The 24,491-nt window shown below is 41.9% G+C and overlaps 1 protein-coding gene and 1 pseudogene across 2 annotated transcripts; both read left to right on the top strand.

The window, feature by feature from the left end:
• Nucleotides 1-3,350: 3,350 nt before the first annotated feature.
• Nucleotides 3,351-9,088, top strand: LOC308310600 (4-galactosyl-N-acetylglucosaminide 3-alpha-L-fucosyltransferase 9-like; annotated as a pseudogene). Its single transcript has 3 exons — nucleotides 3,351-3,390; nucleotides 3,719-4,415; nucleotides 9,080-9,088. The product of its transcript is annotated as a 4-galactosyl-N-acetylglucosaminide 3-alpha-L-fucosyltransferase 9-like (transcript).
• Nucleotides 7,219-20,672, top strand: tcp11l2 (t-complex 11, testis-specific-like 2). Its single transcript, XM_080757245.1, has 11 exons — nucleotides 7,219-7,349; nucleotides 10,479-10,505; nucleotides 11,047-11,230; nucleotides 12,538-12,670; nucleotides 12,879-12,999; nucleotides 13,623-13,852; nucleotides 14,370-14,506; nucleotides 14,796-14,983; nucleotides 15,450-15,631; nucleotides 16,833-17,005; nucleotides 18,202-20,672. Exons 3-11 carry the CDS (start codon nucleotides 11,059-11,061, stop codon nucleotides 18,465-18,467), a joined length of 1,602 nt encoding a protein of 533 aa, XP_080613371.1. The 5' UTR covers nucleotides 7,219-7,349; nucleotides 10,479-10,505; nucleotides 11,047-11,058; the 3' UTR covers nucleotides 18,468-20,672.
• Nucleotides 20,673-24,491: the final 3,819 nt, after the last annotated feature.

The following is a 24,491-nucleotide window of genomic DNA, read 5'->3' on the forward strand; positions in this document are numbered from 1 at the left end:
TGTGGTGTGGTGTGAAAAAGCATGTAGGTCATGTACACACAAGTAACAAAAGCCATGCATTGGAGGGCCCTCAAAAATACAATGAACAGGTCACGTCTCTCTCACCCAAAAATAAGGTAATCTCAGATAACTTCAATGTAGACTGTTCATTGACGTAAGTAAAAGTATCAATTGCAATGTAGAAAACTGTTACAAGTAAAGGTCAGAAATTCAAAATGTACTTGAGTAAAAGTACAAATGTATTGGTATAAAAATGTAGTTAAAGTACCAAAAGTAGAAAGTACTCTCTCATCATCTAGATTTATAGTTTTCAAGTGTACAAAAATCTTTCGAAAATAGGAGATCCACCATCTCACAATGTGTGACATTGCAACACATTGTGAGCTTGTAAATAGTCTATTTGAAGTACAGTACTTGAGTAAATGTATTTTGTCACTGTAAAGAAATTTATGAAAATGGCAGATCTATAACAAGCTAACAAAGTCTTGTTTTGAGCGTGTATACAATTTTATTTATTATATACGATACAACTTTATTGTCAGCTTACACTGAAATTTGTTCCTCGTATACATTTTAATAACTATAAAACAGGGACCTCTTTTACATTTCCACTCCACGGCGACAATATACAAGGGGTAAATATATTGACAATTTCATCAACAAATAAAAACTAAAATCTTAGGGAGGGACTAGAGAAAATAAAGAGATCCAGCAGAACTAAAAGACAAGTCATTTTATGTTTGATTGCACTCGGGTGCTGCACTCTGAAAATAGCATATCTAAAAACTCACAACACATTGCGGTGTATCTAGTATGCATACTATGTAGTAGGCCTATATTGCATACTATAGATGTATGCCCCTAGACTAGTAGGCCTATCTATGAATACTATGAATCAACCATATATGGTGATCGTTGCTGTGGGGCAACCATCCATATTTCAACTTTTTTGACATTTATATTTTAACTTTTGTTTTGTATACGGTATCATGGTAGCCTACATGGTGTTGTGACACAAAAGTAGAAGAAATAGGGAATCTACAATCTCTACTAAACCGGTCACAGTTAAAATATAACAATTTTGGGTTCAAATATGATTTATTTATTTTTTAATAAATAAATAGAGTTGGGGGGTCGGTTACCATTTCAAATATGATTATTTTGAGGAGTCCGCAGCCTGAAAACAACAGTTTTGAAACATTGATGATAACAAATAAAAAATATAATCAAACCCATCACCATCTGAAAGGCACTTTGCTGAATAATTAAGAAAAAATATATATGTGACAGTTCTTTCTGAATACATCATATATGACAAATAAACCAACAAAAATAACAATCACTTAAAATAAAACTATAATATCAATAAAACAGTGCAATAATATTCCTTTATGCTGCAGTGACACAGTTACAGTAGAGAAATGGCTTATAGCGCCACCATGGGGCCGATTTGAAAATTGTGGCTGAATTGCGGGTTCAAATAAAATGTTGTGGATGGGGATCAGCTTAGTATTTCTCAGTCACTTTCACAACCAGCCCGTGTGCTCCATCAGGGTCCTAGCAGAGCACCTTACACCTGTTTGACACAGGGTTATCAGTGTCGTACATGGTCAACAGGAACACACCTCCACACAAGCTGGCAAGGTGACTGTGACTGTGAGAAGATATCATCATTTACCCATCCATTAGTGAGTTGGCCTACCCGGGTATTTATAGGTGTCTGTAGTGCTCACCCTGGTTGTCACGGTGCAACCCTTACAAAAGAAAATATTATTTTTTTGCATAGTTTCGACAACGAGCAAACACCGGTTTCTACATAGAAAGGAACGTTGGTCCTGAACTTGGAAAGTTGTTGTTCATGTTTTTTTGTTTTATTTTATTGTCAATGCGTTATTGCTTGATCATTGTGGGTAATGTCACAGGTGGAAACGTTACAGCTAATTAGAAGCAGGGGCGACTGTAGTCAGAGTATACGGCTCTGGGATTGGCTACCTACATTGGTCACTCGTTGCTGTACCTTGCACAGGAGTCAGTGGAGAAGATGAGATTCTTCTTGGCCACAATGTGGTCTAGCACCTGCAGGCATATTCCACCAAATGTATGAGCTCCGCCCAGTTTGTGAGTTTGTGCTTGAAATGTACTGTAATTCTGCAAACTGTTAATAAATATTTCAATCAATCAATCAAAGTCATGTTACATTTCTACTCAGTCGCAGACAAAACTGCATATGGCTAGAATGGAAAAGGCTGTGAACTGCTGAACCACATGCTGTCAGCGCCATCTGCTGGCATATATGGTACAAACAAAAATGCAATTTTATTGCTGTGGAGTGTGGAGTCTGTGGACCAGTCATTTGAACCCAAGCATCCCTGTTCATTTGTGGGAAATACAGATGTTAATTTAGTGAACATTTTAGGTTGTGTGGTGCATGCTATGTAAATATCTCAGGCCTGTGGTGTGAAAAAGCATGTAGGTCATGTACACACAAATAACAAAAGCCATGCATTGGAGGTTGATTCGGTCTGGTTTATTAACCAGGCTACAGAGGGAGTGCAACAAACCATGTACAACCCAGATTCGGCACAAACAAGGGACTAAATTATTTTCGCTCCTATGCCACCAAAATGTGGAACGCCCTACCAACAGTCATTAAGACATGTGAATCCCTTGACTCCTTTAAAACCGCTCTCAAAGGGCACCTACGGATGGCTGCAAATCGAAACTGGCCTCTGTAAAATCTGAATCTTTGTATTGAGTTTGTGCTTGAAATGTACTGTAATTCTACAAACTGTTAATACATATTTAAATCAATCAATCAATCAAATCAAGGCCACGTCACAGGTGTGGTTATTTCAATTACACCACCGCACCCACACAGTTCTTATGTGTTAGAAGTTTTTGAGCTGTTTTCAACAACTTTAGTACCCAGGTAAGCTGCCTTTTAATTTAATCAATTGATTAATTAATTACCATTGCTGTATTGAGATGTAGTCTTATAGTGGACAGACAGGATGTATGTTTATAAGGATGTTGGTAATATCAGCATGCATTGTTTTCCCTGCAGCACAATTCTCATTGGTTGGTGAATATTGCAGGGGATTCTTGACAAATTAATTGGGATTAATATAAAAAGTTATATTTTATGCTGTCTATATAGTAATGTTTTTTTTTTTTTTTTTAACTAAAAAATATATATATATATTTATGTTCTCTCTCAAAGGTTTAACCATGAGTTCTGCATCCTATGCCAGTGACGTAGAGTCTGTGGGGGCCAGAGGGGAATTGCACCCAACCGCACTGAAGACAGTCAAGACACTGTCCAACACCGCCCTCCCCTGGCTAAACCAGGCATGGGCCCCCATGAGGATTATGTGGACTCTACACGTTATGGTCAGCAGGCTGGTGCTTCTTCTTCTGTCACTAGGATCGTTTGTCATGTACTACACCGGCAAACCGGACTTGAACACGTTTAGCATGTACAAAGTCTCTCAAAAAAGAAGATGCCTATCGTAACAATAGAAGGGAATATGTCCAAGGTCCTAAACTCAAACAGGACCTCAGAGAAAGCAGATCAGTCCACATCCTAATCAAACCACCACGGTCATCCAACCTAAAGATGAAGATACAGAGGATGATGTAAAAATATTGATCTGGCTCTGGCCATGGGGCCTACAAATTGATCTCAGTTGCAGTGAATCCAGTGAATTCTATATCAAAGGATGTCACCTGACCGATGACAGGGGTCTTTATACAACAAATCACATGCTGTCCTGTTCCACCACCAGGACATCAACAGTGGGAACTGCGCAACATGCCGCAACAACCCCTGCAACAACCCCGTCCCTGGTTTCAGAAGTGGGTGTGGTTTAACATGGAGTCGCCAGGAAATTCACACCAAATCCCTGAACTCAATGACTTGTTCAATTTGACAAATAGTTATCGCCTAGATTCAAATATCCCAGTGCGTTATGGGTACCTATAGCTCCAGTCACACATGAGGATGAAAGTTTCAAGATGCCCGTGAAGGACAAACTGTGAGTAACTGGAACTCTGGCCCTGGAACTCTAAAAAAGAGTTCAGTTCTACAATGATCTGAAAAAGCACATCAAGATAGAGGCTTTGGTCGTAATTTGAAAGATGACAAGTTTTCTAAGGTAATATCTAGCTGCAAATTCTACCTGTCCTTTGAAAACTCTATTCACAAAGACTACATCACAGAGAAATTATACAATCCTATGAAAATGGGGACAGTCCCCGTAGTCCTGGGCCCTTCAAGAAGAGATTATGAGGAACAAGTCCCAGGAGACTCTTTCATCCATGTAGATGACTTTGCTACCCTAAAGGAGCTGGCTAAGAGACTGATTTACCTGCACAATAACCACACGGAATACTTTAACTGGAAAAAGAGGTTTAAGGTGAATCAATTTCCAGGCAATTATGCATTCTGCCGATTATGTATGCATCTACAACTGAACAAAGGCTATCAATCTTTTCATGATCTCAATAAGGTCGCATTCTCACCAGAGAGCTTTGCTGCGATTAAAACGAATCCTGCTGCGTATTTTCAGAAAGTGCGCTTCGTTTGGCAGGTGTGAAGGCTCTTTCGAATCCTAATGCGCAGCAAAGAACCGCATTTTACTCCGAGCAAAAACGGGGGTTTCGCTTCGCTTCCAATCGCGCTTGACTACGATTCGGTGCAGGTGTGAATGCAATCCGCAGCAAATAAAGGAAATGAAGCAAACAATGTGGCGGGTGAGGAGCTGAACACAGTTGGAGACGGAGAAGGCATATTTTACGCAGCGCAAAGATGTCCCGTTACCGTGGATAGACGTGGTCGAATGAGGAGACTGAAGCCCTGATCGAAATGAGGACGAGTACATTAATCAATTGCTTAAGAAAACACAAACACTGCAGTGCAGTGTAATAGTATTATAGCCTACAGAATATTCTGTCTGTCTGTGCGTGCCGTAAACATGGAGTGCTGTCACTGTGTGGGGACTAGTGGGGAGTAGGAACTTTCATCTCGATAAACTTGTAAACATTTTGCGCTGCTGTCTGTTATATCAGTGCGCTCAGCGCTGTGCCTCCATGCCCAAAAGAACAGTGCGTGCCTATAGTGAGAGAGCGAGAGAGAGGGGGGGGGGGGGGCAGTCCCAGACGGCACGACACATAGATTTATCATTTCACTGTGTAGGCTAGTTTATGAATGGAACACATTGATAAAGGTCCCCCCTGCTGCGTTTCCAATTGCTGCGGATCATGACAGTGTGAAGGCAAACCGTAGCCAATTAAATAATGCAAGAATCCCAAAATCCCCGCCCATACGCATTCGAGTCTACCAAAGTATTAGGTGAGAATGTGACCTAAGTGGTACTGGGGCTAGGCCGGTTAAAGGTTGCAACGATGACAGCAGACTACCCAACTGATCTACTGTAACTGTACTGTACATCTACAAAGTGTAACATCTGAACTTAAAGCAAGACCACAAAAATAAATGTTACACACCATTGATTGATTGATTGATTAATCAATCAATGGTGTGTAACATTTATTTTTGTGGTCTTTCCAATCATTTAATTAAAAACAAAATACTTTTGGTCATTGCATTGTCTACTCTGGCTTTTGTGAACATCCCGGACAGTTTCCAAGTTACTTGATTCAGTATTTGGAATTGATATTCATTTTATCTGCCCCACCATGTTTGATTAATCTATCATATTATTAAATGTCCAACAGTCCAATGTGTTTAACGTAATCACACACACTCACACACACACTCACACACACACACACACACACACACACACACACACACACACACACACACACACACACACACACACACATATCTGAAAGGTACTTTGCTGAATAATTAAGAAAAAATATATATGTGACAGTTCTTTCTGAATACATGTATATATATGACAAATAAACCAACAAAAGTAACAATCACTTAAAATAAAACTATAATATCAATAAAACAGTGCAATAATATTCCTTTATGCTGCAGTGACACAGTTACAGTAGAGAAATGGCTTATAGCGCCACCATGGGGCCGATTTGAAAATTGTGGCTGAATTGCGGGTTCAAATAAAATCTTGTGGATGGGGATCAGCTTAGTATTTCTCAGTCACTTTCACAACCAGCCAGCCCGGTGTGCTCCATCAGGGTCCTAGCAGAGCACCTTTCGTCCTGTTAGACACAGGGTTATCAGTGTTGTGCTAGGACGGTCATCAGGAACACACCTGTGAAGCTGGCAAGGTGACTGCAGGGAGGAGGAAACATATCATCATTTACCCATCCATTAGTGAGTAGGCCCACCTGGGTATTTATAGGTGTCTGTAGTGCTCACCCTGGTTGTCACGGTGCAACCCTTACCAACTTTTTGCATAGTTTCGACAACGAGCAAACACCGGTTTCTACATAGAAAGGAACGTTGGTCCTGAACTTGGAAAGTTCTTGTTCATGTTTTTTTGTTTTATTTTATTGTCAATGCGTTATTGCTTTTCATTGTGGGTAATGTCACAGGTGGAAACGTTATAGCTAATTAGAAGCAGGGGCGACTGTAGTCAGAGTATACGGCTCTGGGATTGGCTACCTACATTGGTCCAATGTGTTTAACGTAATCACACACACACACACACACACACACACACACACACACACACACACACACACACACATTCCAATAAACCACCTGTTGGTCTGCATTTGGGTTCAGTTCCTCCTCATTCGAGTTGGATAAAGACAGACAAATGGCCCTGTTCTCAAAGTGTCACCCAAACAAAGTGCCACCCACACACGCGCACACACACACACACACGCACGCACACACACACACACACACACACACACACACACACACACACACTCTCTCACACACACACACACACACACACACACACACACACACACACTGACTGACTGAGGTCACATCCGTAAACAAAGATGTCCCACGTGAAGTACAACGGATCATACCATGTGAAACAAACGGAACGAGGGACATGAACCTACTTCGATACGCATTAAATTAACAAACGCATTTCTTATCCTCTCTTTGTATTTTTTTTCCTCATATTTTATTTATTTATACTTTGTAACTATAGCCGCGTGATAGTTCGTGTCTGATTTGATTCAGCAGGCCAGACCCCTGTGGTTGGTAATGGTTCATTCCTGCAAGCGCGCACGCACGCACACACACACACACACACACACTGCCAGCTGGAGAAACAAGGACCTTTAAAAACAGGAACAACATTGAAGACAAAACCACCGAAATACAAGCGACTCTTCACTTCAAAATTGAGTTATTTTCGGCGACAGTCTCCTGCGACGGAGACTCGAATGAGGTAAGAGGGGAATAAAGTGTTTTATTTTATTTGTTTCTTTTTTTACTCTCTCTCTACCTCCAAGCTCACAACAACGCATGGCGTCCGATCTGCTACTTTTCCGGGGCGAGCGACGCCGTCGCACGACGAATAATACACCGAGCTAGCCTAAGCTGTAGACTCTCGTAGATGTATTTTTCGATTCTGACGTGATGTCAGAATCGATAAATACGAGAGTCTAAATCTTAGGTTATAACACCGAACTATATTGATCGTTGCTTAAGTCGTGCTCTGTTGTCCAGGCTCCTATAATCTAAAATGTCAACATTTAAACAGAAAGGAAAGGTGGGTGCTAAAGTCTCTGATGAATAACATCCTCAAACTACACAGTGCAAAAATGTGCGTGCTTCACTGCTTTATCGTTATTTCTTTATCCATTTGTTAGGATCCGTACTCTCTCTTGTTTTGGTTCTCTCGGCTCACGTGTACTCATCAGTGACGCTGTGTGTGTGACGCGTGTGTGTGTGCTATTTTGTGTCCATCCATGTGCACTGCATGGCTGCAATGTAACCAAAGATTGTCCTTCTAGGGATGAGTGACAGCGGCTTCGACCAATGAGAGGAGTTACTATGTAGACCGTGTCACTGTGAGGCAGCCCCAGCTGCCTTTGTTTACTTTATGGGGACTGCAGCTGCTTGATTGGCTGTGCACACACTGCCCAGAGGGTTGTTTATTTCTGGAACAAATTGTATTTCCTATACTAGACCTTTTTTCACAGCTGTCATTTTGACACGAAATCGTAGGGTAAACGCATGATGTTCCTGAATTAGTAGAATTGTACTGTCCGTGTTGATTGTGGCACTACTGTCAGTATGTTGCTAAATAGTAAATACACTATGCAAATACGGTATTATTGTTATTGTATAATGTATTATATCTCTTTATATAGTACAACAGCAACCAGGTTACCTTAAGTTAACACATCCCCCCTACACACAATACAGAGCATACAGTCGCCACTAATCCTTAATCTTGGCTAGTAACACATCACTTGAGATAATCTCTGAAAAGTGTCCCCCTCTCTGTGTCGGCCTGTCATAGTAGCGCATGGTGTCATTAATAGTTGTGTGGGTGACAGCAGAGTGCACAGAGTACCTATCTTTAAACTAAGATGGGAGTGACTGTGGGGGGGGGAGTACATTTTTGGCTGCAGATAAGTGACAACAGAGGCCAACTCCCAGTGCTGTGCAGGTCAGATAAGAGAAATGCAGTATTGTAAGTATTCATTCTGTCTTTGGAAGAAAAAAAAAGGGCGAAGGGATTTCTTTCGTTAGCCAGTGCTTGGGAAGCTCCGTAGCATTTTCAGTGGCACAAATCTATGGTTATATAGAGACATACTACTGTACACTGTTTTAGAAGTGTTCTTCTATAGACAAAACTCTCATAGTTAAATGTACACTGAGGTTTTAACTGTGTAGATTGACACACAGCAGTATAAATCGACATATGACAGTGGTGGGTCTAGTCACGAATGGTGATGAGACGCAGTACAGAGAGGAGTTGGAGATACTGGCCATATGGTGCAACAATCCTTAAATGTGGATAAAACCGAGGACATGGTCATTAGAGGACCTCGTGTGCACACCCCACTTACCATCCATGACTTCCATGACGTTCCTGGGGGTGCATATTGCTGGTGATACTTCCTGAACTCCCCTTCCTCTATTACGACATCATGTATCATTTTACAGAGGAACTAACCTCGCCTCACCAGGCTTTCCACCGCCTCGGAGGAAAGCCTGGTCTCTGTCTCAAAAGTCCGTATGATCCCGGCTGGGGCCGGATGATGTGGTTACGTCATGTTGTGGTATTGTTTTGTAGTCGCCAGACAGGATGAACAGGCGGCGACAACTTCCTTTTCCCTCTCAATAAAATCTCTCGCTTACGAGAGCTTTTATTGCTTTTAATCAAACAGGAAGCAACAAACGGCTTCCTGCAAACAGCTTCCTGTTTGTTGTAGGCAAACCATTGCCTACAACATGACGTAAGCATATCATCCGGCTCCAGCCCGGATCATATACCGAAATGAGGTATAGAGGAACCATTGAGAGCATCCTGACGCATCACTGTCTGGTATGGAACTACAGTATGCCGTCCGCAAGTGCCTACAGAGGATAGTGAGAAGAGTAGAGAAGATCACAGGTGTCCCCCTCCCCCTATAATTGACAAACCGGTAGGCCTATACACATACCCACGGTATGTTCGCCCGTATGCCTATAGTGTATATTGTGGAACCTTTTCTGGACCAGGGCCTACTTGAACATCTTAAACTGCATTTGTGGACCACATTGGTCATGGGTGGTCAAAACTCAAAACGTGACTTATTTTAACAATCAATTCATCGATTGTGTTCCAGCTTGGATCAATGGAACTAGCGTATTATATTTTAGGTTCTTACTTATTGGTATCACTTAAAAAAAACAACAACGTTATATTATCATTAAAATGGTAGTGTTTTGCCCCTGTCCCAACTGTTGAGATCCAGTGATGTAACTGGATCTCTAGAGACGGTTGATGGTCAATAAAGGAAAGCAACTGTTGTTGTCCCTGTTACCCTGGAGACTCATCTGATGCCAGTCGCACCAGAACACAGTGTCCTGCCTGTGTTCTATAAAACGGCTGTTTTCTTCCTTAAAAAAAAAAAGAAGGAAATTACTCATTTTGCACAATGTTCTTTAGTTGTCAAAACTCAAGTAGTACTTTACTGTGTGTGTGTGTGTGTGTGTGTGTGTGTGTGTGTGTGTGTGTGTGTGTGTGCGTGTGTGCGTGTGTGTGCGTGTGTGTGTGTGTGTGTGTGTGTGTGTGTGTGTGTGTGTGTGTGTGTGTGTGTGTGTGTGTGTGTGTGTGTGTGAGAGACACTGTGAGTATTGGGTAACATTGTCTCCGTTTCCACGGATACTGGCCCACCTGCTCGTACAACAACACACATGCTACATTTAACACATTGGTGTGTGTTTTGATCGAAGGTTCACTTTTATCCATAAACCTTGTTTACAAATTATAAGCTTGTATTTCATTAAGTGGGTGAAGGGTGGTTGTGTCACCTAGCAACAAAATTGATTACTGACCAAGTCTCTCTCTCTCTCACAGGACAGACACAGGCAAACTCTCATACAGGTGAGGCTAATCTTATGTCTACTGTACTCTTTGAATGATGCATCTGTAGTGTAAGGCAGCTTGATGTACAAGTACACCACCTGGACATGATGCTAGTATGGCGCAGGGACCAATCCAACTGGTGATGCTTAGTGCCAAGCAGGGAGGCATTGGGTTCCATTTTTATAGTAGTTGGTGTAATTCGGCCCGGGGACTCGAGCAACGACCTCCCAGTCTCAGGGTAGACACTCTTAACACAAGGTCACTGAGCTGGAACTCCCTTAAGCACTTTTTATTTTGGCATCCAACGAGTGAGTAATGTTTCGAACCAAAGGCCAAAGCTCTTCTTCAGACTGAGGTATTGGCATACCTCAGATAAGTAATATGCTGACCTGGCTTAAACAGATGCTGACATTGGACTAAAACATGCCATAATGTATAATGTTCAGTTCATGTTTCGGGGCCACTCTGGAGAAGGTCCTTTCAAACTCTTCAGGCCTGTTTCCCCTGCTTGAAAGTTGTTGTTAAATGGAAGGCGTGACACCCTGCTTGTCGCCTGCAGCTTTAGCCAAACATGCCTCTAAATGACGAGCGGCCCACGTCCACCTCCAGTGGCGAGGACCAAGGCAGTGACGTGGACTCCGCATCGGAACACTTGGACAGCAGGGCGTCCACCAGCGACCTGGAAAGCTCCCGCCATAGCTTCACCAGCGATGGCTCCTCCAGCAAACACAGCACACCCTCTTGTGAGTAAACGCTTACTTATTAGTCTCGCATAGCCAATAATGTCTGGGGAAATCTAAATTCTATGTAAGGGCTAGAAGAACAGCCTAAGGATCACCTTAACCCATTCTGACCTGAGATCAGATTCATACGAGGTTTCCACTGGACACACACTGGTCTGATGAACCCATTCTGACCTGAGATCAGATTCTAAAAATGTCAGTCGTTCTTCGATTTTTCAAAAATAGCAGACCTACAAGCTCGTAGCGCGCCACTCGGTAGCGCGCTATGAGCTTGTAGATCTGCTATTTTTCAATAGCTAAAGCATAACATGATGCTGACACCAAAATGGGTTCCCGGTCAGAATGGGTTAAAGTATTTTCATTCAGTTCCGCAGTGCAGTTATTTGTTTCTTCTTCAAAGCTCTTAATTGTTTCCACACAGTTTTAGCCCCTAATACACTTACATTGAATTTAGATGTTACCAGACAGTGTTGGTAGTAGTATAGGCAGAGATCTCCACTATGTGAGACTATGTCCACCCTTTGCCCACATGGGCCAGGTCTCCATGATCTTTGCCTCACTGTTCTATAGCGGCTTCCAGATGTGAAATACATCTTGGATCTGTCTGTGGGGATGAAGTAAGGGATGTGAATGTTTTCCTCCAGCGGCCCCCTCCCATACAGTGCACATCGAAAATAGTCTGTTAGATTATGCAAACACAGTCTTAACTATAAAACTAGGATAACTAAGTGTTGATCAAATATGAATAAATACTATTCCTCGCCTTTTAAGTGTACTGTTCAGCTGGCAGAACACCAAGCACTGTTGATTGATATGATCCAGGTGTGCATTCTCAATTATCAGAACTACTTCCATAGCAATGCTATGTTATATTCATAGCAGCAATCTGCTATCAAGAAACAGAAGGAATGCAGTGATTGGCTAATATGAATTTAAGCAACCAAGCCTTGCAATTAGGACAGCTATTTGTGATCACTGCTGCAGGGACGTTGACGTGAAAGTATAGAACCTTCGTGTTTACTTGATGTCTGGATTGGTTTGGGCTAGGCAATGGGCATATACAAAATTATTAAACCAATTATTCAAAGAGTTTACTGCTATCCTGAAGGTATGTTTATTGAGCTAATCAACTAGCATGCCCCCAGCCTGTGTGATTTCTGGTCTAGAGGGGGCGGGTGAAGGACCGTTTTTGAAACGAGGGTTTTTTGTCATTGAAGCCTAATATAGTAAATCAAATGCAATATATCTCCCAACACCACAGCAGTCCATTATTGATCATCACTTCCTGAATCCTTGTTTACCCACAGCCAGCCCACCCAAACCTATAACCCTGGATGAAGTCATGGCTTCAGCCAAGGAGCTGTCTAATCTCAGCTTGGCCCATGAGATCATCGTCAACCGTAGCTTTCACCTCGAGACAAACCAACTACCTCAGAATAGGTACAGTATGCAGAACAGACACGCACCAAAACACCATGACTCCTTTTGTCATGTTCAGAACCCCCCAGGTTATTATTTTAGGATTCGCTGTACCAGTGTTAACAGCTGCATGCACCTGTACCAGTGTTGTTGGTGCACAATACATATATATCAACCCCTATTTTATGTGGAAAAAAATGGGTGAACCTACAATGAACTTCTATTTCAGTTTAGAGAAACTAGTTAAAGACGCAGTCCACAAGGCCTTCTGGGATATCCTGGAGGCTGAGTTGAACGCCGACCCGCCGCAGTATGAGTATGCCATCAAGCAGCTGGAGGACATCAGAGAGGTCAGCTCATCACACGCAGCTGTGATCATTTCAAGAAAATGCAATTGGGGCCACATAATATGTATGCAAGTGTGCATTGGAGATGTGTGGAGAGGGGCTCTGAGGTCAGGTCATCCGAAATGTACCCCGAATAGATTGTTTCTCGAGATATAGACCTGCCCACGCCCGCATTGACGTAACATTATTAATCAGTAGTAGTACTTTTGCTGCAGTATTCCAATTATTGCTTTCCCGGGAACAGCTCTTGAGAGTGTACAAATGTACACATGTGTACAAATCCACGGGTAACCATGAGGTCTGCGGGTATACTGTAACTGCAATCCTCGCATCTCTATGTTCATACAGGGCGTGTGCATACAGGTAGTATGCACACTGTAGTTGGGCCCTAATTCCAATTAGGTTGGCTAAAATAGCTGATCTACATGCTCAATGTGTTGCATTACGATGGCGCCTTGTGAGCTTGTAAATCAGCTACTTCCGGTGAAGAGACCTGGTGTAGACTGGAGGGAAATACTAGCAGTATTATACATTATACATATAGCAGAGCTGTGGGGGACTCCAGTCTCCAGTTGGTTAAAGCAACGTCAAGAAATTAATTTATATTTTTTTCCTGATTTTTATAGACCCTACTGTCATTCCTTAATCCGGGAGCCAATCGGATGCGCACCCAGATCATGGAGGTTCTGGATATGGACCTGATTCGCCAGCAGGCTGACAACGACGCCTTCAACGCCTTGGACATTCAAGGTCTTGCTTCATACATTGTCATCACCATGGGCAAGATGTGTGCACCCGCCAGAGACGATGAAGTCAGGAAACTCCGGGAGGTCACTGACATTGTGACACAGTTCAAGTAAGACACATGGGCACATTGATGCCCAAATGACTCAGCATTGTGCCCATTTAACGTCTGCCTATAGGTTGGCAGGTTAAAGGACGATGAAACCCCCAGTTTTGCTTCCTCGTTTTGGTTCTTTGGATGATTGTCTTTAGCGAAACCATCAAAAATATACCAGATTGCAGTTTTTATTTTTTTATGTAAACCTTATATAAAGGTGTGCATGATTGGGTTGTTTTTTTGCTAAATCCAAAATCTTCATTTGTCAGGAAATTAAATATGTATATACTTTAGTTTATTTTATTTTCAAGAAATGAAGAAAACCATTTTTAAAACAAAGTAATAGCACACCCTGTCTACAAGCTCACAGTGCGTGTCACAATGCAGCATGTTATGAGATTGTAGTTCAGCCATTTCCAGCAAAGAGGCTTGGTGTAGACTAGAGAGAAATACTAGTATAGACCCCTTTCAACTAAGTATAATGTATTGGGTAACGGGTTCAAGTGGTTGAAACAGCTTTTCTTCATTCTAGGGAGATCTTCCGTGTGCTGGACCTGATGAAGTTAGACATGGTCAACTTCACCTTGGAGAACATGAGACCTGAGCTACAGAAGCAGGCTGTGGAATATGAGAGAGCCAAGTTCCAGATCGTCGTAGACAAGATACCTGGTGAGTCCGCACGAACGTTATACATGCAGTTACACTGGTAACATTTTCACCTACCTTTTTATTTTACTATTTTGAAATACATTTTTGAATAGTTCAAATAGCCAATCTACAAGCTGACAATGTGTCGGCTAGGTGAACAATGTTTAAATGTTTTTCCAAGACAGTAAAAAAAAATAAAGGTAAAGAAGTTTAGAGGGCTACTAGTGTATAAAGGGATTTTGCGTGCATTTGGGCCACATATGGCTAGTTCAATAGATTGACCGGTTGTGTTGGCGATAAACTCTCTCAGGTGCCTTGGATCACACGACCTCCTGGATCAGATCAGCTGTGGAGGAACTGGTGGAGACCATGAACAAAGCCACAAACCAGACCAACAGCCAGGGGAAAGGTCAGAAGGCCCTGCCCGGTCCCTTCCTGGTCATCGACACGGCCTTCCTCCATGTCCTGACCTGGGATCACAGCAGACCGCTGCCCGAGGTCTGTACGGGAACATCTTTACACTCTAGGTTTAGTGTATATACAACAAAAAAACATAATAATAATAATGTTCACATGGGAATGTAGAACCGGGTAATTACAACTATGACCTTTTTTATTTTCCAAATAGCTTTTATTTCTGTGGTCTGCAGGGATATCTTTCCTCTGACGTCTCATGGGCATTGAGCTTGAAGGGGGCTGGGGTTCGCCTGGGCAGAGGAGTTTGTATATTCTGCTCTGAATTCTGATTCTGTAGTGTAAATATTGGTAAACACTATTTACAGAATCAGAATTCGGAGCAGAATATTCACCTGATTTTCAAGCTATACTTGTAGCCTATACAAACTCACACAACGCAAAGTGACCGTGAGCTTGTGGATTGGCAATTTCGCCAAATGCTCAGGAGCGCGGAATGGGGGACACTTGGATTGAAGTGGTTATAATCTCTCTGTTTGAACGTCTCCAGACATTGATGACCGACGAGATGCGTCTGCGGGAGATTCAGTGGCAGCTTCAGCAGCTTCAGGCTGTGGACCAGGTGCTGCTTATCGTCTACAGTGCCATCGGGGGGCCGATCCAAGGTCTGTCCTCCCTGGCCGACCGCCTCAAGAGGATGACGGGCGTGCTCCTGGACGGGATGAACAGACCGTTAGTCTAACAGTTCTATCCACTTTATTACACACATTAGTTTTACACATGAAACAGATAAGTTACCCCCCCCCCCCCCCCCCCCCCGCCCACACACACTCACACACACACACACAAGAATACAGATTTACGTAGGTCGCATTCACACCAGCATGCTATACTGCGATTAAAACGAATCCTGCTGCGTATTGTCGGGAAGTGCGCTTCGTTTGGCAGGTATATGAAGGTATTTGAATTCTGATGCGCATCAAAGAACCGCATTCTACTTCGCCAAAAAAAGAAAACGGGGGTTTCATTTAGTTTCCAATCGATTCACTGCAGGTGTGAATGCTATCCACAGCAAATAAAGGAAATTAAGCAAACAATTTGGCAACAATGAGGAGTAAACACAGTTGGAGACGGAGAAGGCATATTTTACACAGCGCGAAGACGTGGATAGACGTGGTCAAATAAGGAGACCGAAGCCCTCATCGAAATATGGTCAGATGAGCACATTAATCAATTGTTAAGGAAACACATAAAACACTGCAGTGTACAGAATAGTCTGTCTGTGTAAACATGGAGGGCTGTCACTGTGTGTGGGGATCCGAGTGGAGACTCGTCTTGTTTAAATAAATAAACACGTGTTTAGCTCAGCATGATCTCTATACACTGTATAGATAACATGGCATACTAATTTTATATGATGATCGGATGGACGGAGTACAGATTGTAAAACTAATTTTGTGCTCCCGTTTTCCGCTGTGCCTCGGCCATGTGCCCAAAAGAACAGTGGCATGCGCACACACACACACACACACACACACACACACACACACACACACACACACACACACACACACACACACACACACCGTCCAGTCCCCTCACTTTACATCATAAGTCCTAACTATTACTCAAACACCATATATCTCACTGTATAGTTTATGAATTGAACACATTGATAACATTCCCTAATGTGGTTCCCTACTGACACAGCCAGTGTGAAGGCAGCTTTGTTTAGCTAATTAAATAATGCAAGAATGATGCAACTTCTCCGCCCATTCGTCTAACCGAAGTAGAGGTGTGAATGCCACCTCACTGTACCTACATGCAAGCTAAACACGAAAGATCATGCACATACAACAACCTGGACACCGGTAATTCAGTGAAGAATTTCAATCCGGACCTCTCCTCTCCCCTCTCTCTCCACTGTCTGTAGGGACTTTAACCTGGAGGAGGCACTAGAGGGCGCCAGTACCCAGATCTGCTGTGAGCTAAACAAGTCTCTGACGGAGAGGAAGTATCCCTCACTGACCCTAGCCCTGCAGGCCTCCCTAAGTGGTCAGATCTGCAGCCTCACCCAAAAGGACAACCCTATCCGTACTCTCGTTGGTAAGACCCTAACCTGCCTCGGGGCTTTGCAACTGCACAGAATCAACTGAAATGTACATGAGGCACTCTGGGTCCCTATGGGCCTTATGCCTAATCTTAACCCATTCTGTACGGGAACCCGTTTTGGTGTTAGCACTATGTTGTGCTTTAGCTATTGAAAAATAGCAGATCTACAAGCTCATAGCGCGCCACCGAGTGGCGCGCTACGAGCTTGTAGGTCTGCTATTTTTTTGAAAAATCGAAGAACGACTGACATTTTTTTAATCTGATCTCAGGTCAGAATGGGTTAATAATCAGACCAGTGTGTGTCCAGTGGAAACCTCGCATGAATCTGATCTCAGGTCAGAATGGGTTAATAGGAATTTTAAATAGTGTAAATTGTGAGCTTGTAGATTGGCTATTTCACACCATTTAAAAATAAAATTGAGACCATATTCAGATCTACAAGCTCACAGCGTGTTGCGACGTGACACGCTGTGAGCTTGTAGGTCATCTATTTTCACTATTTGTATGAAGTATAGACTACTGTATTATTTTAAGTGGTTAAAGCTATGTGCAGTGCAGTTATGTCTCAATCTCAGCCGCATTAAACGTCATCCAGGGAATGGGAATGGAAATGTCGACGTGAATAAAGATGTCGGTTAATATTTGTATCTGTCATATAGAGTGTTATAGTTTGTATTCCTAATATCCAGAAAGTGATACCCAAGTGAGTCATGGGGTTCCCTTGCCAAATTTGCAATGTCTTTTTTTTAATTCATGCAGAATCAATATAACGACAAGAGATAAAAAAATAAACAAATAATACTGCATGTAATGAAGTAAATATAGATAAAACATATACGATAAAATGGAAATAAAGTTAATGAACAGATAAATCAGCAGGCACGATAAAACTTTAAGTAAGATATTGTTGGTAGCAGTGGGAAATGTACAAGAAGCAGAAGGCATATTTAGTACATAAAATTCACTTGTCTATATACATTGTGCAAGTAAAATATCGAACAGCTGTAAATAAGGTTTTTTTTAACTGAATGAAATATGTGAACATCACAAGACTATATGGCTAAAGTCAAGAGCTTAATTTATCCAAAACCCAGTGCAAAATGTCATTGGACCACACTGTACCGGTACTATACTAGAATCCGAAAACCTTGTCTCTAGAACACTGTCTGACCCGACGTTTTTCCCTCCAGAGGAGCGCGTACAGCAGTACTTCATGGGGCTCATCGCTGCGCCCAACCCCAAAGCCAAGCTCGAACAGGTTCCCGCCGGGCTGACCGCCATCCAGCCCGAACTGGCGTCTCTAGGGGCCAAGTTCATCGGCCTGGTCAACTACAACAAGCGCGTCTACGGACCGTTCTACTCTGGCATTCTCAAGAAAGTCTTTTTCAGTGACGCGTCGCCGATGCCAAGCGCTGCTCAGGAGGACCCCGCTCCAAGTCATGTCGTCTCCAATTAAAACCCCAACGTCTGGTCTGTATGTTTTCATGGCTGAAAATGGGAAGGCTCTTAGCAGTTTGACTGCCAAGCTATAGCTTGGCAGTCAAACTGCTTCCCTTCATGCTCTAGGTGTAAACGCGCTAGTTTTCGCGGCTCTCAGGAGCAGTGGGTGAACTTCAACATGGGGAGCAGTGAGCACACCAGGGAAAGTATATAGCATTTAACACTACGATTTGATGTATTCTGATTCCTGGCCCCTCTGTGGTATCTGCTTTGTAACACCTAGATACAGTATGATTGGTTTATACTTAGCTTAAAGATACAAAGCTTAAAGATTTGTTTCCTTACACCAAAGTGGACATGACGTTCCGAGCCTCACGGCTCTTCATCAGACTATACTTATACGACTCTTTCCATACGTTGACCACTGCATGGTACGGCTATACCCACTTCTGGGATAGTGTACTTTGTTTTCTACTGATTTTCAATGTAGCTGCCTAGCTGGTCATGATGGCGAGGTCCAGAAAAGAATAACTTGTCTGAAACAAATCTCTGTTTCACCTGTGCCGTCCAAATAACAATAGCAATAACAATCTAGGTGAGAAATGGGCCATGCAGTTGCACAGTATTGATTCATTTCACATTTACAACTAGTTTAAATGTCTGCTAACCAGTATCTGGGTGCTTCCCTGCAGTACAGGAGTCCATCGTTACATTAGGGATGATTCTCTCTGACCAGTCAGTAGTCTGCAGTGTTTTCACACCGCCTTTTGCCATCACCTCAGCTCACTTGGAAACTCGATGGAGGTTTTCAATAAAGTCCTAGGTACTAGTTTTTTCCCCAAAGGAAAAGAATAAGCTTGTATATGACCTTTTAATGAGATGATGGCCGTTAAATGTACAGCTTTAAACCCTCTAGACTTAGTAAACTGGACCTGATGTACTTGGAACGAGATTTTATCTACATCATCAAATCCCTACAAGCTCACAATGCGCTGGGTGTGTGAATTTGTAGATTGGCTATTATGGGCTTATGTTCCTCCAGAATATGGATGCTAGGGTTCAAGTGCTGAACCCCATGTCCCAGCGGACTATAACATTGTCAAAGGGATAGACGCCCTCATTGCTTTGCACAGTTTGCAGACACTGGCAATAAGTCACTTTGACCTACTTGCTTACTTACCAGCGTTGGATTCTCCGTTTAAGAGAATCTTCAATGACCTGCATTGTGAAATTGTGTTTTCCTTGAACTTTACTTCACAAGAAGGACCACAAGAAGCAAATAAGGACTTGCGCTTAACTACATGAACCCTAGCGTCCCTACTCTGCTGGCTGGCCATGTCATAATTGGTGGAGATTTGCAAAAATAGCAGATCTATAAGCTCACGAATATGAAACGGATAGTCAAAATCATGCCTCCCACAGAAAAAAAAAAATATTATTTGAGTCGTCAGGTGAGCATCACAATACTATATATATATAACTTCAGTAACATTTTTAATCTTTCAAATCGTTTGAGAGGTACAGTAAACAAAAACGTTATTTATATAGACAACATTACATTTTAAGCAGTGTTTTATAGAAACATCTAAAAAGCTGGTATCACTGTTGCATATTAAAGGGACTATATTTGCCATTAGCCTGTGCATTAAAGTGCCACCCATGTCCAGGGTTCGAGTTGTAAAAAAGAAAAAACAGGGCGGGATATTTTCTTACCACTTGAGCCCGTCATATTTCTTCATGTGACAAATGGTGAAAATAACATATCTACAAACTCACAACGTGTTGCATTGCAGCACATTCTGAGCTTGTTAAATGAAACCCTGTCCATGGAGATGTTGGAGTCAATAATGTAATATCATGTCCATTTTTATTACCAGAGAACTGTATATAACTAGAATTTCGTGCGCGCTACGCGCGCACTCATCCCAGAGCGACTTTGCCACGCACTATGGGAAGAAATAAATGGCGGGAGTTGACTCCACATGTAGTAACGAATGGGTTATTGGAAATGTACCATTGTTTTGTCCTGAATATTTCCACAGCCTAAGTACTAAAGGATTGTGACTGTGGGACAGACATACAGTCTGACATACAATAGGCTACACGTGTGCACAGTGAATAAACAATGACCTATATGCCCAGAGTTCTTAAATTAACATAGTTGGATTTTAACAGAAAGACAATGCCATAAATCAGTCAAAGTAAGTGACAGACTCAACAGTAGCACACAGCATGCAAGGCAGCGATGCATGCATGCAAACATGTTTGTCCAGCTGAGATTTAGTGTCTCCATCTCTCTGTGGAAGAGGTTGCACATGACCTGTACGGCCACACTGAGGCGCTCCAACACAAACACAGACACAAAACAACACCACGCTGTTTGTCCAGTTGACCCAAATCAACACCAATACCTAGCCTGTTTGTCCAAAACACAGTATCTGCTGGCCACGTGTCTACTTCGCCACAACCTAATGTTAGTAACAAATGTAGGGGAGAGCCGCCAAGGTTGTAACGCTTCACGGTTGTAACATGGACGTTATATCTTGATTGGTCAACGCCACCATGACGCCATCGCGTCAGTATGTGTACAGCAACGTACTCTACGTGGCCAGGAGTTTGAAGTTTGAAGTGTTTACCTTCAAAATGCGTCTAATTTTACACCTGGAGTATATGTGTGGTACAATTTTTGTCTTTGGTGTTGGTGAATAAAAATCCACATGGATGTGTTCATGCTTATGTTCTTCATTAGTTTGCATCGTGTTTAGACGGAATTCACGTTCATTCTGGTCTGTAAGCAACTGCAAAGAAAACTTGCAAAAGCGGGTCATTTGTAACATGTGTTACAAATGGTCCGCTTCCATTCAATGCCATTATATGTAATATTTACATATTTGACATATTGGCCAATATTATATGTTCTGAAATGGTATTGTATCGTGTAGTGTATTCTGAAATTAGTTTAGGGTTGTATAACGTTGTACAACTCAATCAATCAAACGTTTGTTTAATCAATGTATTGCCCCATTGAAAAAAAAGAAATGGCCAAACTGGTACTGGTACACCCGATACTATTTAATATTTCCCTTATGTTTGATACATTTTCTTATCACATCCATGGTATGAAAACAATGCTAAGGAGTTGCTTCAATGAAATGTAATTGCTTTAAGCTGAGAACGATATGTTTAATGGTGTTTTTTAGCGTTGTTACATTTATCATGCATGCCGTTACAATTGATCCGATATGCGCAGCAAATGTAACACTGAAACAGCGTCCACGTTCGGTTGAATAACTCCCGACCTGTTTTATCAAAAAAATAACTTGAAGTGGTTTATGGTAGCTGACATGTGTAGGTCCGTTGCCTGAAAATATTACATGTGTAGCTAAACGGATCTCTGAGTAAAATAATGAAACGTGCAAAATGTTACATCCTTGGCGGCTCTCCCCTATTAGTTTACTCACAGCACAGCACCGTCACTCCTGTCAGTTATTTCGTCCTAATAACTTGAAGTGGTTTATGGTAGCTGACATGTGTAGGTCCGTTGCCTGGAAATATGACATGTGTAGCTAAAGGGATCTCTGAGTAAAAAAATGGAACGTGCAAAATATGTTCTAAAATTGTATTGTATTGTGTAGTGTATTCTAAAATTAGTTTAGGGTTGTATAACGTTGTACAACTCAATCAATCAAACGTTTGTTTAATCAATGTATTGCCCCATTGAAAAAAAAGAAATGGCCAAACTGGTACACCCGATGCTATTTAATATTTCCCTTATGTTTGATACATTATCTTATCACATCCATGGTATGAAAACAATGCTAAGGAGTTGCTTCAATGAAATGTAATAGCTTTAAGCTGAAAACGATATGTTTAATGGTGTTTTTTAGCGTTGTTACATTGATCATGCATGCCGTTACAATTATTCCGATATGCGCAGCAAATGTAACACTGAAACAGCGTCCACGTTCGGTTTAATAACTCCCGAGCTGTTGTGTGTATTGGGTGGTTAAAAGGCCGTGTGTTTGTGTTGTAAACAACTCATGTTATGTCTGCGCACACTGTATGTTGCTATGGCTGCTGACGTTAGCATGTGTGCTATCAGGCAAAAGCTGAGATAGATATGCAACTACTACTGGGGAAAATGCCATACAAAACACAACACCTAATTTCGGAATGTTATTGTGACCTATTGAGCACAATCAGACCATCATGATTTGCTTGCTGGACCTATAATTAATTTATTAGCATTAAATGTCCACTCGCCCATCCAAAAGAAAAGCAAGATGGCTGCGACAGATTGTGAGCGCGACGGACTACGGAGGCCAGGAGGAACAGAGCTGGTGACGTAAGAGGCAGGCAGTGTTGCCAGGTTTGCGAATTGTAAGCGAGTTGCAGTGTATGCAAGTAGCGTGGTTAAATTCCTTGTTTCTCGGCGTGTTGTGGCACCCGTTTATCTGCTGGCTCGATCGTGATTTTCATAAAAGTAATATTTGCAGAGTAACTAAGAAACTTGAACGGCTAAAAAATAGGCTATGTCAGTTCGGGGAGGGTGGCGAATTTATTTTGCATATAGAGATGTGTGGTGAAAGTGTGGTTCGGTCGGAGATAGAGCATGAAGAATGAGTATGGGTACACCTTTTCACTTGTATATAGGACTAGAATTTCGCCCGGCTTCGCCGGGCTCATCCCAGTGTCGTTGCAGCGCAATATGGGAAGAAGGAATTTTTGACTCTTGTGTTATATTCTTGTGAAATATTCAGTAAAGTATTGTGGTGAAATATTCACCCCAAGTTGATAAGATATGCAGAGAATATAATACCAAGAACCCCCAGTTTGAAATGCATTAGGCCACAGACCCCCATTTGATACCATTTGCTCTCTGGGAAAATCAGGGTCCATTTGGTTCCATTTGTATGCTCTTGGAGTATGATGACTGTGCTAACAGTATTATCATAAAATATGTCTCAGTTTGAAGATTCAAAAAAACATATTTCATATGTGTGAGCTTGTAAAGTCGAACGTTCAACCTAGAGACAGTGTTGCCAAGTCTGATCATTATAAGCTACTTTGGACTTGTTTATCTATTGCAAATGTAACACTGAAACAGCGTCCACGTTCGGTTGAATAACTCCCGACCTGTTTTATCAAAAAAATAACTTGAAGTGGTTTATGGTAGCTGACATGTGTAGGTCCGTTGCCTGAAAATATCACATGTGTAGCTAAACGGATCTCTGAGTAAAAAAATGAAACGTGCAAAATATGTTCTAAATTTGTATTGTATTGTGTAGTGTATTCTAAAATTAGTTTAGGGTTGTATAACATGGTACAACTCAATCAATCAAACGTTTGTTTAATCAATGTATTGCCCCATTGAAAAAAAAGAAAAGGCCAAACTGGTACACCCGATACTATTTAATATTTCCCTTATGTTTGATATTTTCTTATCACATCCATGGTATGAAAACAATGCTAAGGAGTTGCTTCAATGAAATATAATTGCTTTAAGCTGAAAACGGGTTATTAGTTATTATGTGTAGTGTAGTGTAGTCAACATGTTAAGGCTCATACACACTGCCCGGTATTTGCTGCGATTATGCTTTCGGGGAGCATTGTTGGCGCTGGCCGAGAAAAACCCCTGATCTGACGTTAAGTGGTGCCCAAATGGTAGATCACGATCTACAAAGGCTTTGCAGGTAGACCACATGACATGGCAGTAAAAATATATATAATTTTAATAAAAAAAACGATTTTTGCATCTTCCGCTTTAGATGAACTGAAATGACTTGAGTGATTGACATCAAAAAGGGCCTGTCAGCTCAAACACACAATGCAATACTTGTTGTTGCTTACAATCATCAGTAGCAAAGTCAAATACCAACAAAAATAAAAGCCTACGATTTGCATTGTCCCCCCTCTATTTCCCATTCCATGTGCGTTTGTCTTATATGTAGCCTATATGAAAGGCCCCTCAATTACATTTTGTCACTATTTGCAGCAATGGGATGATAGTTTTATTTGGTGGGTATGTTGAGCTGGTCGT

The sequence above is a fragment of the Protomyctophum bolini genome (assembly GCF_963924005.1).
Source record: "Protomyctophum bolini genome assembly, chromosome: 23".
NCBI lineage: Eukaryota > Metazoa > Chordata > Actinopteri > Myctophiformes > Myctophidae > Protomyctophum > Protomyctophum bolini.

Bases quoted from the DNA above. Each gene is read 5' to 3' on its own strand.
- tcp11l2 (XM_080757245.1), top strand. From the start codon at position 11,059: ATGCCTCTAAATGACGAGCGGCCCACGTCCACCTCCAGTGGCGAGGAC. The intron at 12,671-12,878 runs GTACAGTATGCA...CTTCTATTTCAG, and splicing joins AACCAACTACCTCAGAATAG to TTTAGAGAAACTAGTTAAAG. The intron at 14,984-15,449 runs GTCTGTACGGGA...GAACGTCTCCAG, and splicing joins ACAGCAGACCGCTGCCCGAG to ACATTGATGACCGACGAGAT.